Consider the following 17,832-nt stretch of genomic DNA (forward strand, 5'->3'; position numbering starts at 1 on the left):
GTATGAAGATTTTTGCAAAATAAGAACTGAATGAAAGGGTATGTTGACAAGTCTGCTGTCCAATGTGGGCTCACCAAAATCCCATTCCCATTAATAGGATCTCTGCACAGACAGTCATCAAAGACCAGACCTCCTAAGTTGAGCTTTTTTTTTTTTTTTCTTGGAGATTTTTCTCGATTGGACTTTAATTAAGCTCCTGCTAAGCTTGCAAGCTTTTTTCCCCCTTAAAAAAACATAAGCCTGCTTGCCAGGCAACTTTTTCCAAGCTGTCACAATTCTCATAAGTGTACCCTAAGATATTAAATTTAGAGATGTGTTGGTTGCTTGCTTCTCAGAGCATCCATAGAAGTTTCCTTACATTCAGGAAAAAAATACAATATTACTTTTAAAAATGTGGTTCTTTCTAAAAACGAAAAACATAACCCATAATAATCAAAAAAAGAAAGCTTTGAGTTTTAGTCCACATGATACCCATTGGGCAGAAAGAGATGCAACTTCTATGTGACATGTCACCAATTTAACATGTGAGAAGAAGCTTTTGTCATTAAAATATAATATTCACATTGTCGGCAGGTCAATCACAGCTGGTTAGTTACCAGTGTTGGTGGGTAAGGGTAAGAAAAAGAGTGGAGAATGTGCTGCCTCAGTTGGTAATTTAGCAAATTCTTAATGCAATGTCATAAGTAATTGACCTGGACAAAATGCACACATTTTTAAAGAGCCTTTTGTACTCATTGGAATCTTGAAAACAGAATAGATAAAGGCTAGTGATATAAAGGGTGACTTATTTAAGTCAGTCTCCTTGGAAAACTGTTTGCATTTCATAAGGCCTGTTTTAAATAAGTGGGCCAATCCAGAATGGATACATTTTTTTTTAAACTTAGACAGTAATGCAAATCCTGAAATGAAAAACCATCAAATACTACAACAACTGACATGGAAGGTACAGAGCCCTGGGAATGTGTCTGCTCTTCTTTGATTATTATTATTATTATTATTATTATTATTATTTTTAAACAGATAGGCTATTCCAGTAACTGCTCCTGAATGTGAGGTACTTACTTATTGCCTCCACAAACTGTTCAAAGAAGCAGTATGGGAACAGCGGCTCAGGCAGCTCCCGGAAAAACATCTTCAGTGCTCCGGTGACAACGTGGATGTCCTCCCACTGGCTGTCGTCCAAATTCAGCTTCTCTTCTGGGAAAACACGAGGAGAAATGGAACAACTGGTTTTAATGAAACAATTACAAGACACTAATTATTATGTTAATGTTTGCCTACTATCATCAGCAACCGTTAACAGCCTTCTGCACCTAGAGGTTTGGTGCTGTGCATGTTTTTTTTTTTTTTTTTCTTTCCGTAGGAAGGGAACATTTTCAATGGAATACCATCTGTAGGAATGCAGCTAACAAAAAAACAAGAGACACAAAGAGACAGTGCCATTGACACAGTATGTCAGATACATTTATTCCCATAATGCATCAGTATGAAAATTAGCATCACAGCTCAACATGATTCAAAGCTATTTGGTTTTGAGGCCGAGGGGCTAAGAGTTGCCAATGATGGCCGGCTCAAGGGACCGGCCTAAAGGCCTTGCTGAGCCAACAGGAGACATATGCTAAACATGGCAATAGAAAATGAGTTATTGCTTTACATGTGTTAGCCTTGCTATGTACAAGGGAATAATGGGTAACACTTTTCTCCTTTTTTTTGCCTGAATGTAATGTCAGCAAGGAATAGAGTACTGTGAGAGAAAGGACATTAATTCCTTCTTACTGCTTCAAAAATATTTTGTTTAGTTTTCATCTCAGGGAAGAAGATTTGCCCAGCAACAATATTAGACAGACCCCTGTTGGCCTATGCAGGCTATGCAAAGCTGTCAAAAATGATAATAGTAAAGACAAACCACAAGTGCTTACCAACTCCCTTTTAGAAACGACAAAATGTTTGCTTATGAAGCTTGAGTGAATCAAAAAATTTAAATATTAATGAAACAAAATACCAAAATGAAGATTTTAATAGAAATAAAGCTATGCTAAAGAGTTATTTTTTCTTCTCTTTCATCCTTGTTAGGAAGGTGAAGAAGAGTTTTCACCCAAGAAGGTGATCTGTGGGAATTCACAGGCCTGATGCTACTGATTTAGGATGACAAGGAGCAAGACACCAAGGTGATGTTCTTGCTTAAAAAATGTCACATTTCTCCTGGCACGATTTTGAAGCAGGTCTTTCATTTTGTGTATAGCAAAGGGCTAAAAGTAACCATTTCACAAACCTGAAGGTTCACTAATGATTTAGTAATCTGGACAAATATTTATCGTATCTTAGAGGAAATGGGATTATTATTATTTTTTAAAGAACAGGTTATTTTATCTAACACTCCTCTGGTTCTGATTTTACCTCTTGACACCAACTTTATGATTACATCGTGCAGTGGGAACCAAATAAAAGGATACCATCAGTGTGAGTACCCCTAATAGTTTCTCTTTCTGTGTGTGTATGTATTTTTTTGGGTGGGGGGAGTTTATAGGACAGGCTGAGACTCAAATCAAGATTGTGTTCCTTTATATGAGTGAGGGAAACCTATCTGAAACTGGTTTTCAAGTGAAATGTTTCTGATCGTCCATGCCACTGTGAGAAAGTTATAATCTCACTCTAACAGGACATATCACAAAGAGAAAACAAAGGTGAATCTGTTTATTTTTCTGGAGTTCTCTCCCTTCACTTTTTGTTCTTACCTTCCTAGCACAACAATGATTTTGACCATAACTAAATAAGCAGAGGAGACCTTCTTTCCACCCTGTGATCATTTTTGATTGATCGCATTTCAACAATTAGTCTTTTATTTGGCTACACACTATTGAAATAGATCGACAGCATCTTAGCAGGCCAGCTTTAAACAGTCAACTGTTAACAATAGCATCAAAAAGAGAGACCTGATGGGGTTTACTGTCACTTTAAAGAACGGGGTTTTCACATTGTTGAAATCTGTCAGATATTTTGAAATGTCCCTCTCACTATGGTGCCACACCCCCTGCGTGCCCTTATAATAAAATTGGTTTTACTCCTGATTAAATCATTTTCTCCCTACCCACTACCATACTTCTCATAATGGACCTGTGTGCTCTACAGCTGGTGTTCTTCCCATGGTACCAATTCTTACTTTATCTTTTAAGCACTTTGCTGCTAAGATCTCATGCAGAGTGCTTATGTTTTGTTAAGAGCTTCATTCTTAGAGAAATAGCTTAACACATGTTCTAAAAATGTTGTACAACTTATTGCTTAAAACACATTTAGAAAATGTATAAGTACTGTAGCTTTGGCACCGAACTTTAAGTGGAAACCTTAAACACACACAGACACACACACACACACACACAGACACACACACACACACACAACTCTGTCTCTACCACACGTTTGTCTGAAATATCTTAGGCAAAATGCCTCTTATCTAGATTTCTCTTGAGTCTCATTTGCCCAGATTTTCATAGTCTAGAGAATGCCAAAGAAATGTTAGGAAGGTATCTTTTTATAAGAAAGAGGTGTCATTTTACCCCAAGCAACAAACCAATTAAAAAAATGTTCATTAGAATAGGCAAATTTTGGGCAAAAAAAAATCAAGCAAAAACACAAGCATACAAAGTCAGTTCAAGAATATTATAATGCAAAAACAAATCTTTTTGACAGCCAAATTAAATATTCACTAATCCTTAGAAACATTTTATGACACCCCTCCCCATTATCAATGCCACATGATGCCATTAGAAGAACCTTCCTATGAACTTTAGGTGGCTTCTGAGAGCATATTCAACTTTCTGTTATTGACTGAAATATTATGCCATCTTCAGTGAAAGATTCAAAAAATTCCTGTTGAACAAGTGCTCTATTTGAAATCAGAAGACTTGGGTTTGAATCCTGGTTTTAACACTTCAACTAACACTAAGTCCTGAGGTCAAATCTGGCCTCAGACACTTCCTCGCTATGTGATTCTGGGTAAGTCAATTAAGCCCTCTATTGCCTGGCCCTTACAGCTCTTCTGCCTTGGAACCAATGTACAGTATTGATTCTAAGACAGAAGGAAAGAGTTAAAAAAAAAGATATGAGAAATTGCCTGGATAGAAATGTTAATTGAGATAATGATAGTTGAAAAGATCACCAAATGAGATAATAAGAGATAGGGAAAATAAGGCATAGGACAGAAGCTTGAGAATCTCCCATGATGGTGGGCTTGACCTGAATGAAGATCTAGCAATGCAGACTATGAGTAAGGTGAGCCAAGTGACCATTCACAGAATCAAGAGAGGGAAGAGCTTGTGGAAGATGTTGATCAATATAATGATGTCAGGTGCTATAGAGAGCTACAAACAGATAAGAACTAAGAGTATTCCATTAGAAAGGCCAATGAAGAGGCCACTGGTGACTTTGGAAAGAATGGTATTGGTTGAATTGATATAATAAGGATCCAGTTTGAGAGACCTTTTCCCCAACTGGAATAATCTAGTTTATAAAATGTCCTGGAGGAAAAAGACTATGTCTAACATGGGGCCTTGCCATCTAGCATGGAAATAACCTTGGGAACAAGCAGTCAGGTAAATGAGTTTCTTGTTCTGGTTCACTAGGAATTCATTGGGTATTTTTCTCTTGCTGGGCCTCCATTTTCTAATGTGTAGGTTGATCTTGATAATTTTCAGGGGACCTAAATGTCTCTGACATGTAGTGATTTTAAAAAATATTTTAAAGATTTAAAATCAGTGCAATGGGCTCAATAAATACTCATTAATTGATTTTGTCATGGGAACAAGCAAGTTGAACCATCTGAAAGTGCAGGCCTAAAATTCCATCTTTAAATAATCTTAATATAACTGTTAGCAAGAATATTTTTTTTCATCCAGAAGTATTTATCAGAAGCACCTATATATATGGCTTATGATAGGTACCACACATAGTACTCTGTAGAGATATAATAATAAATAGACAGGAAAGTAGGAAAAAAGACAAATCAATATAGATCTTACCACTTAATTTTAAAAAAATAGTACTTCACTATGACTTCTTTTGGAATTGCTTACATATCTATAATCTTTAATGTTATAAAATGCTTTTCTCCACAATCCTGTGAGGTTGCTCCCATAAAAATTATTATTCTGATTTTTCACCTGAAGAGACAGCAGTTCACAGAACTGTAGCAACTTGTCTATGGTCACCCAGCTACTAGAGTGGAGGATCCAGGATTTTTACTCATGTCTTTGGAATCAATGTCTAATACTCTTTCTACTCTAGCATGCTTCTTCTAAACAGTCTCCAATTTGCTGGATCCCTCAAAAATGAACGTTATTACCCTGAATTCCCTTTGGAAATTGGAAGAAATGAATGAGGGGAAGGTCTGGAGAGAGATAATACTGAAATATAAAGGGGAAGAAAGTGATATTTCATGGTACAGGAAATAGCATCAAGCTAGGAACTGAGAAATTTGGGTTCTAGACCTGGTGCCAACATCAGTAGGAAAACTGTTTCTTCATCTCTGAAATAGGGATAATACTTGCTTTTCTAACTTCATGGGACTATTATGAAAATAAAATAGATAACATATGTGGAAAACACAAGGAAAACATAAAAGACAAATGAAATACAGGATGTCACCAAAGTCTTGGTGCAGTTTTAATATTTTAATAGCTTAAAACTTCTCTAAGACTTCTGGTGCAACCTATATAGTAAAAAGTAAGGGGAAAGGTAAGAAAAGGACAGGATACTACGAAGAGCTAAAACAATAAAAAATAAGGGGGCAGATAATACTACCACAATAATTTTATAGATTTATTAACGTAAGAGACATGGTCACTAATACTATCATAACTTGCCATAGTCTCTGATTGGATAGAGGCCCGGATGGTTTAAAAGATTAAAAAGGATAAATAGTAAATTCATAAAAACACTTAATAACTACAAAAATATGTAGTTTGATTCTTTAATTTATATTAATTTTGGGCATAAGTCTCAGTTTAAGGCACTTTAAGAGTATGACTGACTGAATTATGCCCCTCTTGTGCCCATATGCAATGTGAATTTTAAGAAGGAAGGAAGGAAAGTGAGCAGTAAGTCTCTTCCACATGCCAGGCACTTTGCTGAGTACTTTACAAATATTATCTCATTTGATCTTCACAACATCCCTTGAGGTAGGGGCTTTTGCTTTTCCCATTTTACAGTTGAGAAATCTGAGGTAGACAGAAGCTGACCTTCTCAGTATCATATAGTTACTAGTAAGTGTCTGAGATCATATTTGTACTCAAGTTTTTCCTGACACCAAGACCAGTATTCTATCCACTGAGTCAACATGCTGCCTCTGGTTTTTAGATAAATAATGTCTTAAAATGCCACTTGCTTCAAAGTTATGCTGAAATGCCAGCTTCCAGGAGTAATGATCATAGTATTTTGCCAAATTAATTTTTAAATAAAAAAATACTGAATCAAATACAAAGTACTATTAATTTTGAAAGGAAAAATTTTACAAAGAAAATTAGGCACATTTTCTCTCAAAAGGAATAAGTTTAGCTCATGTTTATATAATGTGTGCTGTAAAATTTGCAAAGCACTTTACATATATTATTTCGGTGCATTCTCATAATAACCACCTGAGATTAGCATTACAGGGTTAAATCAGGTATGTGCTATTAATGTTTAACAACCAACTTTCTTACATATGTCACACTTTTATGTTTAATCTGCATTAAAGTGTTCTCTATGACATTTTTAAGTCTAGACAATCAACAGAGCAATAAATTGAGTCCTGATTTATAGTATTTCCAGTTTCTGAAGTGGAAATGCTTGTAGTGAAAACTTAACAAATGGCTCTGATTAGAGTTGGTCCCAGCATACCAATGGCTATTATCTCATATTATGGATGAAGAAACTGGCTATGAGTAAGACTGATCAAATAGCTAGTGTCTGACCTAGGAGGGGAATCCAGATCTCTTTTCTCTGAGCTCAGCAGCTTATCACCATACCAGGCCTCAAGTCAACAACTTCTGATAGAAAACTTTACAGAGTGCTAGATTTTGAGCATAAGACTTCAAATCCTGCCTTTGCTACTTTTATTGACCAATTATCTGAGTCTTAGTTCTCATCTATAAAATGAAGGTATTGGACGAGATGATTTCCAAGATTCCTCTAAATACTTTCTCTGACAGCAAGATGGTGTAATGAATAGAATGCTAGACTTCAATGGTCAGAAAGTCTCCAGTTCAAACATATCCTCAGACATTTAGTTACTGCGTGATCCTGGAAAAGGGTTTTGTCCTTCTCAGTTTTCTCAACCAAACCTAATTCCCAGGGTTCTTATGAGAATCAAATTAAATATTTGTAATGCATTTCACATAGTAATAGGTATTTAATAAGAGTTTATTTCTTTCCTGCCTTTCTCTTTTCCTTCCAATTCTGATTCTAGTGGAAATTCTGAGGAGCAAAAAAGAGTTCAGAGACATTGATACTTGGACTACTTTTTATCTATTACACTTTATACTTTTAGAGTGGGGAAACCAGAAGATTTAAATAAAATAAAACTAAGTTTTATTTATTTATTTATAGACCCTCCCCCAAATGTTATTTTAATAAGGTAGATTATTGATGTGTATGCTGATCAAAATATAGATGCAAGTGACTTCAGTACACTATTGAATTGCGGAAAGTATTGATTCCCCTGTATGTGTCAGCACTAAGAAGTTGCCACGGTTTTTCCCCCAGGAAATATCTATCATGGAACATTTTTAGCTTTTTTTCAGATTTGTTGTTGCTATTAAAAGAAGTAATAAAAGGAAAAAAGTCAAATACTTGCCTGTGCACACACAACACACACACACACACACACACACACACACACACACACACAACTTTCCAAGTAAAGCTAGATAATAGTTCTGATCCTATTAATGTAACAACAAGGACCTATTAAAGAGTGAAACTCTCATAAAAAAGCCCAGTATCTACTTCCAGGACAGATGACCATTTGGAAACTTTATCTGAAAGACCTGCTGGGTACATGAAAGACCAACCAGACATAAAAGAGATGCCAGAGGCACCATCGATCCAAAAAAAATAATGCTGTTAGCCATAAAAATCAAAATGGAAGATTAGATATCAGGATGGATAAAACAGCACTGTTTATCTACAAGGAAGGAGCAGATTTTCAGTTTAGTATTTAGGGGAGCTAATCAAAAGGAAGTTGGTTGAGTTGTCCAGTACCGTTCAACTCTTCCTAAACAAGACAATTCAATCAGATTCTAAGTGTGATTAGAGAAGTCTATATTGTGAAACAAGATCTGTCGCTTAGCTTGTACCCTATGCTGGGGCTAATCATGTCTCAATTGTTGAAGCATGGGTTTCCAAAACCTTGGCTCTGGGACATTTGGCTGTTGACAGATTAGCACGGTTCACCCCCAAAGGAGAGCAGAAACAGCATTTATACACTAGGTAATCTCTATCAATTGAAAGAGTTACTGCAGCAATGGACAATTGCTCCTGCTGATTAACACGAATTTAGGGCAACAGTTTTTAAAATGATATCTTCACATTATTTATCAATGGAACAACAATCCACTGCCTGTAGGGGGAGTTACTGTGAGGCAGAGATTCATTTAAATCAATTGGACCATGTCGGAACACAAAAAGGCAAGTACCAAACACCTATTTTTGGAGGGAAGAAGGAATGAGATTTCTGGAACTGTAATAAACAACTAGAAATATTAATGACATCATGGATATGCATATATCTGATAAATATACAGTGCGACTGTGACAGCTATCTAGGCCAGTTATGGGTAAACTAAGGCCTGTGGCCTGCAGGCCAGATGGGGGCCCCTGAAATGTTCTATCCTGCTACATGACATTATTTCTAATCTGATTAATACAATGAGTAGGACACAATACAATGAAACTTCAAAGAGTTGCCTTAGAAACAGACTGACAGATGAGCATTTCCTTTCCTTTGGCCCCCTCTTTAAAAAGTTTGCCCATCACTGGTCTAGGCAGGTAGTTCTAATTTAAATATATTTTCAAAAAGAATTTTATGTTGCAATACCACTTGTTTTTCCTAAGATATCCCATATGTCTACCTCCTGATTTAATTTAAAAATTAAAAACAACTCTCGAATGCTTTAACATTAAATACCTGACCATTTTAAGGGAAAGTGTTTTAGGAATCAAATTATACAAATAATTTCTTAAGTTTGCAGACCCAAGAAAGTGATATTTCATTTATTGGACAGAGAGTGAGGTGCAATGAATAGAATGATTAATTTGGCATCATAAAACCTGGGTTCAAATTCTACCTCTACCACTCTCTCCACTCTGTTTTTTAGCCAGTAGCAGGTTATTTTAGTAATTGTCATTTTAAAATATGTTTTGAGATCTGGTACAGCTAAGATACCTTCTTTCATCCCCCCCCCCATTAATTCCCTTGTTACTGTAGGTCTTTTGTTCTTCCTGATGAATTTTCTTATTTTTTTTTAGCTCTATAACATCACTTTGAGGTAGTTTTATTGGTATGTCACTAAATGAGTAAATTAGTTTATGAAGAATAGTCATTTTTGTTATATTGGCTCAGCCTACCCATGAGCAATAAATATTTTTCCAGTTGCTTAGATCTGACTTTAAATGTATGAAAGGTGTTTGGTTGTTGTACCTCTGCCACCTTCTTCCAGTGCCACCTCAGACAATTCTCAGGCTCTCAGGACTTCAGGTCACAACACAAGGGGTTGCATAAATAAACAAAAAGTTTTCCTTCTAGCTCTGGATATGTGATTAATCAGTCAACCAACACACATTTATCAAGTATCTGCTATGTGCCCAGCACAGGGATACAAATATAAGTCAGACAATTCTTGTTAAGAGCTGCCTAGAAAATTTGAAGGACAGCATGTATTTATGTGAATACATGTGTCTTTGTGCACATAGGCATGTATGAGTTGTATGAACCAAACACATAATAATAGACCTTTTAGATCAGCAGACTATTATGCAGTGGCACCCAATTTTATTGTAGAACAAAACAGAAAATTATTTTGACTGCCAGATTCCTGTACCTTCTCTTCTCTAGCTATGACTAAAACTCTAGAAAGATTTCTCTGTTCCTGTACCTTGAGACTGAAAATAGTAAACGGAATAATTAAAACTTCCTCAGGAAAAACTTGGTCTAAGCTGAATCAACTGTCTATGGTTAAGGCATCTATCATTGAGAGGATGAGAGTGGTTTTAAATATGAAACCTTTGTACTCCAAAATCAAAGAGATTTATTCCTCACCACCTATCACAATAACCCCCAGGAAGCCATTAGGATGCCTGTGTTTGAAAATGATTACTTTGCTGTAAGAGGAAAGCATTTTGACCTATGTGCAGAATGCTCCAGTTAGTTACCTGTTTCACTGAAACTACTGCCTTGTACTATTTCTCAGAAGCAGGAGAGTTAGAAGGAAGGAGATAAATAAGCAGCCCTTTCTCTTGACGGTGGAACTAAAATTCTTTCTACTTAACTGTAGCCTTGCATGAGTCTCAGCTCATATGCTCTATCTTATAATAAGTTCTTGGGCAATTATTTGAGGTGTCAAGTCACACATATACGTGTATATGTGTGTACATACATTTATTTACATAGTATATGTTGTTTATTTTATATTATATGTTATAATATAAATATATATTTACACATGAAGTATCTTGTCTGTGTTTCTTGATGGAAGTAGAACAATCTACTAAAAGGGTGTTAGTCAGAAAAAAGGGTAATGAAGTGAGCCTCTCTATTTTATGTCAATTCTTAAATTCCCTTTAAGTTGTAAATAACAACTTACACCACGCAGAAAATGAACTCTCCTGACACAAAGACAGGCAGAGGATCATTTATTAAGTATTTGCCGGTCTGCTTAGTGCTGGGGATACAAAGAAAGCAAAAACAGTCTTTTCCCTCGAGGAAATAAAATTCCAATTGGGGTTGGGCAAATGTCATTTCTATGTATAAAAGTAATTCATAGTGGTAGAATATGAAGCATAATGCTATCATTGCCTCCAAATAATCAACACTATTAACATTATGTTGAAATGATACCTTTGTTTTAGGTTTCTAGATTGACAATTAAAGAGATAATGAGAATATCTGAATCTAAGTTCTTTGCAAATTAAAAGCCCAAGTACAAGACATTGATGCTTTATGCCACCAATATATATTTCTATAATTCCTTCCCTTCTCAGTGCTTCTGACACTGCTTCTATTTCTACTCAATCAAAGGCTTTTTTGTACTCTACAGACACCAGGCACAATGACCCATTATATTTGACCATCCTCTCCAAAATGGATTCACTATTTGCTTGAGCTCCATGGATGAGAAATTACTTCATACACAACATACCCCAAAGGGAAGAGAATACTTGAGATTAAATTTCAACAAAGTGATTTTTAAAAGGTCTCTTCACATTAGTTAGATTTAAATTCCAGTAGCATTCCTATTCCCCCCTTCCAAGTAATATTGTATCTGTATTTATCAAGTAGAAGGACGCCATTAATAGACCAAGAATGAAAGCAGATCTTTGTGTTGTAACAAAGAATATTAACACAGTCTAATCTTTGGAATATACCTATACCTCTCTTTTTGTGTATGTGTATGTGCGTGCACACACACACACACATACACATAATCATTTTTATTATGTTTTTGAAAAATTCAGCTCCGTTAAATATATCCAAACCAGAGCAAACCACTTGTTGCCTTATCTGTATTATTGGTACATGTATAGTTACAGTGGGACCCCAACTCATTGACATTCCAACCGTCTTTTATTTGGAAAATTCTCTTGAATACAGTACAAATGGGCAAATAAAATCATGGTGAATAAAGATAATGCTATTTCTACCAACCTACACCATTTTATTTCCTTCTAAAACATGTGTTGGTTGCCAAATGAGCACAAGCAAAGTTAAGTGGATAATGTAGGAAATTATCCAGGAAAATCAATTTTAATTGGCTTTATTTGGACAATTAAATCAATCATCTTTTTAAAAAATTTCATATGTTGATAAAGCCTGATGAAGTAGTGTAATAGGAATTGAGGAATTTTATATAAATAAATTAACATAAGCAATGCCTGTATCTCAGTTTCTCTCTGACAATAGGAAATAATAGATTTATTCCAGTGGATTGAACCATATTATCTGCTATAATCCAAATTTAATAATTTTTTATGATTCTTCCCAACTAGGTAAAACTCCAGGGGATTGAGCCTTAATTTTTCACAATATAAGTTGAATAGGTAAATTCCCTTCATTTCCCTCAAGTTTGAAATTTTAGGAGAGTTTGCTCCTCTCTTAAAAGAATAATAAAAGCTAATAGCTAATATTTATAGCATTTATTGTGTGCCTGGCATGTTGTGAAGCACTTTACAATTATTATCTCATTTGATTCTCACAACTCTGGAATGTAGGTGCTATTAATATCCCCATTTTACAGCTCAGGAAAGAGCAAACAGAAGTTGTGACTTGCCTAGGGTCACACAGCTGTTAACTATGTATCTGAAGTTAGATCTTCCTGATTCAAGGTCTAATGTTCTACCCAGTGGACCAAAAATTGGTCCCAAAAGAATGGAAATGGTTTTTGTCACAGTGGCCACAGAACTTTCCAAATGGCCGAATCACATAAAAATCTATTAGGAGACTGACAGCACTTGAGAGTGGGGCAAATTATCATTTAAAATATCTTTTTATTCCTAGCATGTAAAACACAGTAATGCCTGTAAATAGTAGGTGCCTAATAAAAGAGGAATGAATTGAATTAAATCTTAGATTTGGAAGAGTCATTAGAAATTATCTAATTTAACATGTGTCTTCAATAAGAAGTCCCTCTCCAGCATGCCTGATGAGTCATAACCAAGCTTCTGTCTGAATAGTGAAGGCACTTCTACTACCTTAAGGCACCCCTTTTCACATTTGGATAGCACTGCTATTAGAAATTCCCCCTTTCTCCTTAGGTTGAAGCTAAATCTGTCTCTGAGTTCTACCATTTTTGCCTTTCAAATATTTCAAGATAGTGATCATGTCTCTTTTAAACTTTCTATTTCTTTTCAGAAATTGGAAGAGTTAGTTTTACCCTACTTCACCTCTGGCTTGTATCCCTGGGGAATCACAGACCCAGAGGTGCCATGAATACAAATGCAAATAGCTAACAACTTGAATTACTTTCTTATATAAATACGGCTTTAGAAAGGCACTCTGAGAACCAATAAATTAAGATCAAGAAAACTCTTGATCTCTTCAGATTTGAGGCACTGTGAAACTACTAAACTACATTATCCTTTTTTGAACATTAACTCATTACTACTTACAACTCCCCTATGAGACATATAGATAAATAATACCCCTTATTATATGGTTAAGATGCTGAAGAGAAAGTTGCCCATGACACATAGTGAAATTTCTTGGAGAGATACAGAGATTATGATTTTACTTTAAAAAATTAAAAGCATCCACAGCAATGACTCCTGTGAAGTATTCCTTAATAAATAAATCAATAAACATTCCTTAAGTGCCTCATAAATGCCAATCATTCCACTGGTCACATATACTGCAAAGATAAGGACATAGGGCAGTGATGGTGAACCTTTTAGGGACCAAGTGACCAAACTGTAACCCTCAGGCTGTATGTGAACCCTCTAACTTACCCCACACATGGGAGGGAGGAAGTGCTCCCATTGGGCTGCTTGGCAGAGGGGTGGGTGATGGAAGAAATGTCCTCAGGCACAGTGGAGAGAGGGAGGGAGCAACCCCCTCTGTCATGATTTCACATGCCATAGGTTCACCAGCATGGATATAGATGCTCCAGAAGGTTAATTCTAAGGGGTTAAGTGATTAGCAGGTATTTTATACCAACAGAGAAAGGTCTGAACAAAAGTATTCTCCAATAGTTGGGCAGTGACTAATGTTCCATAAACATTTAGGAAGTAAAGTGGCCCAGTGACTAGAGGGCTGTCACTGTGTTCTAAAAATCTGAGCTCAAGTTCAACCTTTGCTATGTACTGGATATGTGACACTGAATAAATCATCTAATATTTCAGTGTCCCGGGACACTTTCTGCCTATCTCAATTGGCAAATTGGTTCCCCACACTGATAAAATCATAGGTCTAGTCCAAAAAATTGTTTAAAAATATTAAACAAAATCCCAGTATCAAAAGTGAGTTGCAGTATGATAACAAAATCATAAAAAATCAAATTGTAAATCCATCAAGAACCATTGAAGTATGATTTCCTTATTCCTTGACTGCCATCTTAGAGAAGGCCCAAAAGGGTTCATGTATCATCAGGCTAATAAGATGAAAAAGAGACGAAATGAAGTATTAATTCTCAGAATCACCTAAAGTTCTCCTCTTTAACTAGGATCTTCAGCAAAGTCAAGGCATTGTAAGTGATTGTAATAAGATGGTTAGTAAGTACTAACCACATCAGCATGACAGAGAAATGGATGCCTAATTCTGAAAGGTTACTGACAACTGCCATACAAAATACAATAGTGTCAGGTTGACTATATTTTATATAAGCTTTATACGTTTTCTAATGTCTACTTTCAAATTGCAAAACCACATGTTACTAATTACTTATTACTATTGGGGAAAAGAACAATTTTTAATTGTTGGAATTATGAGGCAAGAATCTGTTGAATTTCTTTGAAACCACCATATAGTAGCAGGAAGTTGGGAAAACTCATCGTCCTTTAGAAGGGTAAGGATTCAATAATAATAATCATAGTCAGCTTTGGTTCAGGGGACTCAAAATAATTCTTTACTCCTTTACTTTGTAAAGCCATGTTTTGAAAATGAGAATCCATTTGGATTATCTGACTAAAGATAAGACTTCAATGGTCTTTCAGTATCATGTACTACTTTACCATAACTACAAAAGGAAATTACAATTAATTGGATTATGTTGGTCTCCACCCGCTGATTGTTGAAAAGAATGTATGAAAGTAAAACTACTGCTAACAGGTCATATCTTTCATAAATCTTAATTTCTTCAAAAGTTCTGCCAATTTCTTGGTCTTTTTAGATGAAGCATTAGATGGAAAATCTCAATATAATTTAAATGCACTTATTGTTGGCTTATATTTTGTTTGAGAATGGAAGAATTAATGATTGATTAATTGATTTCATTTAATGATATCTGCCTATCTAAATAAAACTTCACAAGATTTTTCCTTTATTTGATTTCAAAATTGTGGCCTGGAAGTGAGAACATTGGAATTATCTGATCAGTTTGGTGCAAATAAACATACAATTGGTTAGACTTTTAAGACCAATACTGATACCCTCCCCTTCAATTCTCACTTAAAAAATGGCATAATGATAAAATTAGCTATTCTAAAACTTTATTTGCTGGCTATAGAAAAGAGGGGAGGGAAAATAAAAACATGTTAATTGGAAAGATAAAATTTAATCCAGAATACTAATCTTTCCTCTAAAACTTCTTGAAAAAGTTGAGAAGAGTCTTCAAGGTTAAACTGCTGAAATTATTTTTATTCTGTTACCTAAAATATGCCTTTGAGTAGCTGAATTTGTTAGGTTCCTTCTGTATGTGAACTTCTAAAAGTGATTGTTTCACACCAATTTCTCCTCTTTTGTGTATTAGTCTCTCTTTTCAACTCTATTCAGTGGTTCATGTGCAGCTACTAACGGGAAGACATGGTTCTGGTGAGGCTCTTCTGTTAAGGTCAAAGTTAGGTAAAATTGTTTTTTAGTTCAATTCATGGTTCTATTGAGACTAAAACCATCTGTATGGAAGAGCCAATCTGCCTTGCCTTGTCCTCGGAGTAGAGCTTTCTCCCAGGATATTAATATCTTGAGTAGGGATACTTCCTTTCTGGGAACATCTCTCATGTCACAGCTATAACCAATCATCTCATTTTGCCTAGAGACTGTTCAGTGATTCTCTGTCCTGTTCCTTATTTCACATGGGACTCTGTCATCTCCTCCTCTTATGGCTCTTGGGGAGTAGCTGGCTGTCCCCTCTTAGCACAGTCTCACTTGTGGCCTGGCTGTCCTCTGTGCCACTTTTCATCTTTTCCATGAATACTGTTGTCCAAGATGAAAGTCTTCTTGATTACAACCTACAATCACTTGGTGCTATTAGTTGACTCCTAAATATACCAATTGTAAGTAAGATGAACAATAACAAGACAACTTATTTAGAACTTGAAGGAAGACTAGGATTTTGAGAGATAGAGATGAGAAACAGTTCCTTCCATCTTTGCAAATTTTCCACATTATTTGTAGCCCTGCTTATCTTTCTTCATCTGGACAGTGTGAATCTTCATTTTTTTTATAACAGTATTTCAAGATAATTGATTATCTTTGTAATCTTAGGTATTTTATTTACACACTTTAAAATATCATTCTGAGAAGGAGTCCACAGGCTTAATCAATTTAATGAAGGAGCACATGACTCAAGGAAAGAAGAAGAATCTCAGAACTAAAGGAATCTTTCCCACACCCATCCAATACATTATTAACTCATCCTTCTCTGGTCCCATAGAGTAGTTATTGTTTAGAATACTCATTTGACAATCTTACCCTAGCTTGTAATATCCTTATTGTTTTATAATGTTATTTAATTCGTGTAATTTAATTTTATGTATGTTTGTCTTGCATTCCATGGTTGACTGAAAACTACTTAAAAGCAGGAATGGATCAAGTCCTGGACTCTCCCCACACTCCTTTCTGGGTTGTTGTTCATACAAGCAATCAGGAAGGTGAGGATGGCAAATTCAGTATGTAATGGTGGGATGACATGGTGGCCAAAAAATGCTGAGGCCATCTTGGGCTCCTGGAATAAAGGCATACCTTCTAGGAATAGGGAGGTGATTATTCCAGACTTCTCTGCCCTTATTAGACCCTCTTCTGGAGAACTTTGCTCAGTTTGAGTTACCATAGTTTGAAAAGGCTATTGATAAGCTGGAGAATGTTTAGAGAAGGGTAACTAGGATAGTAAAGAATCCAGAATCCATATCATATGAAAATTATTTCATAAAATGGGAATATGTAGCTTGGAGAATTAGAGACTGAGTGGGGAAATAATAGTTATTTTTAAGTATCTGAAAGGAAGTCATATAGCAGAAGGAGCAGAGTTTTTTGTTTGGTGCTAGTGGATAGAACCAGAAGTTCCAGGTGGAAATTACAAAGAGGTCAATATAAATATGATGTCAGGAACAATTTTCTAACAATTATAGCTTCTAAAATTGGACTGTGCTACCCAAATTGTTCAGCGGTGTGTCCTCCCTTCATAGCTTCTCTTCAAGGATCTTTATGCAAAGGTTTGGTTACTACTTGTGACTTGTATTAGAGTCAAAACTTATTTTATGTATGTATTGAACCAGATGGCCACTGAGAACCCTTCTTACTCTCAGATTTATGTGATTTTTTTGTGATTATATATTAGCAACAGCAACTAGGCTAGTTTGGCTTGAATGTATAGCATGTGGAAGATAATATAGTAAGCCTGTGATTGTAGTAAGATTATGAAGGGCTTGAAATACCAGACAAAGGAGTTTGCATTTTAGTATGAAGGCAACAGGGAGTCACTGGAACTTCTGAGCACAGGAGAGATATGATCTCATTTTAGCTTTACAACAACCCAGTGAAGTAGATTTTTTTTTGTACCCAGTTTATAAATAAGCAACCTGAGGTTCAGAGAGGATGAGTGAGTAACCAACTGCCACATAGCTAGTAAATTTCAAAGGCAGGATTGAAGTCCTGCTCAAAATGTAGTAGTCCACCTACTATGAAACCCTGCCTTTAGAATACTCAGTGTTTTT

At 35.6% G+C, this 17,832-nt stretch overlaps 1 protein-coding gene across 1 annotated transcript in view; it reads right to left on the bottom strand.

Moving 5' to 3' along the window:
• ARHGAP15 (Rho GTPase activating protein 15) overlaps positions 1 to 17,832 on the bottom strand; it is an 817,445-nt gene that overhangs the window by 162,707 nt on the left and 636,906 nt on the right. The window contains exon 11 of the mRNA XM_044669898.1: positions 1,063 to 1,197. Coding sequence (XP_044525833.1) covers positions 1,063 to 1,197 — 135 coding nt within the window. The remainder of the gene's footprint in view (positions 1 to 1,062; positions 1,198 to 17,832) is intronic.

This window comes from Gracilinanus agilis, chromosome 3 (genome assembly GCF_016433145.1).
Source record: "Gracilinanus agilis isolate LMUSP501 chromosome 3, AgileGrace, whole genome shotgun sequence".
NCBI classification, from domain to species: domain Eukaryota; kingdom Metazoa; phylum Chordata; class Mammalia; order Didelphimorphia; family Didelphidae; genus Gracilinanus; species Gracilinanus agilis.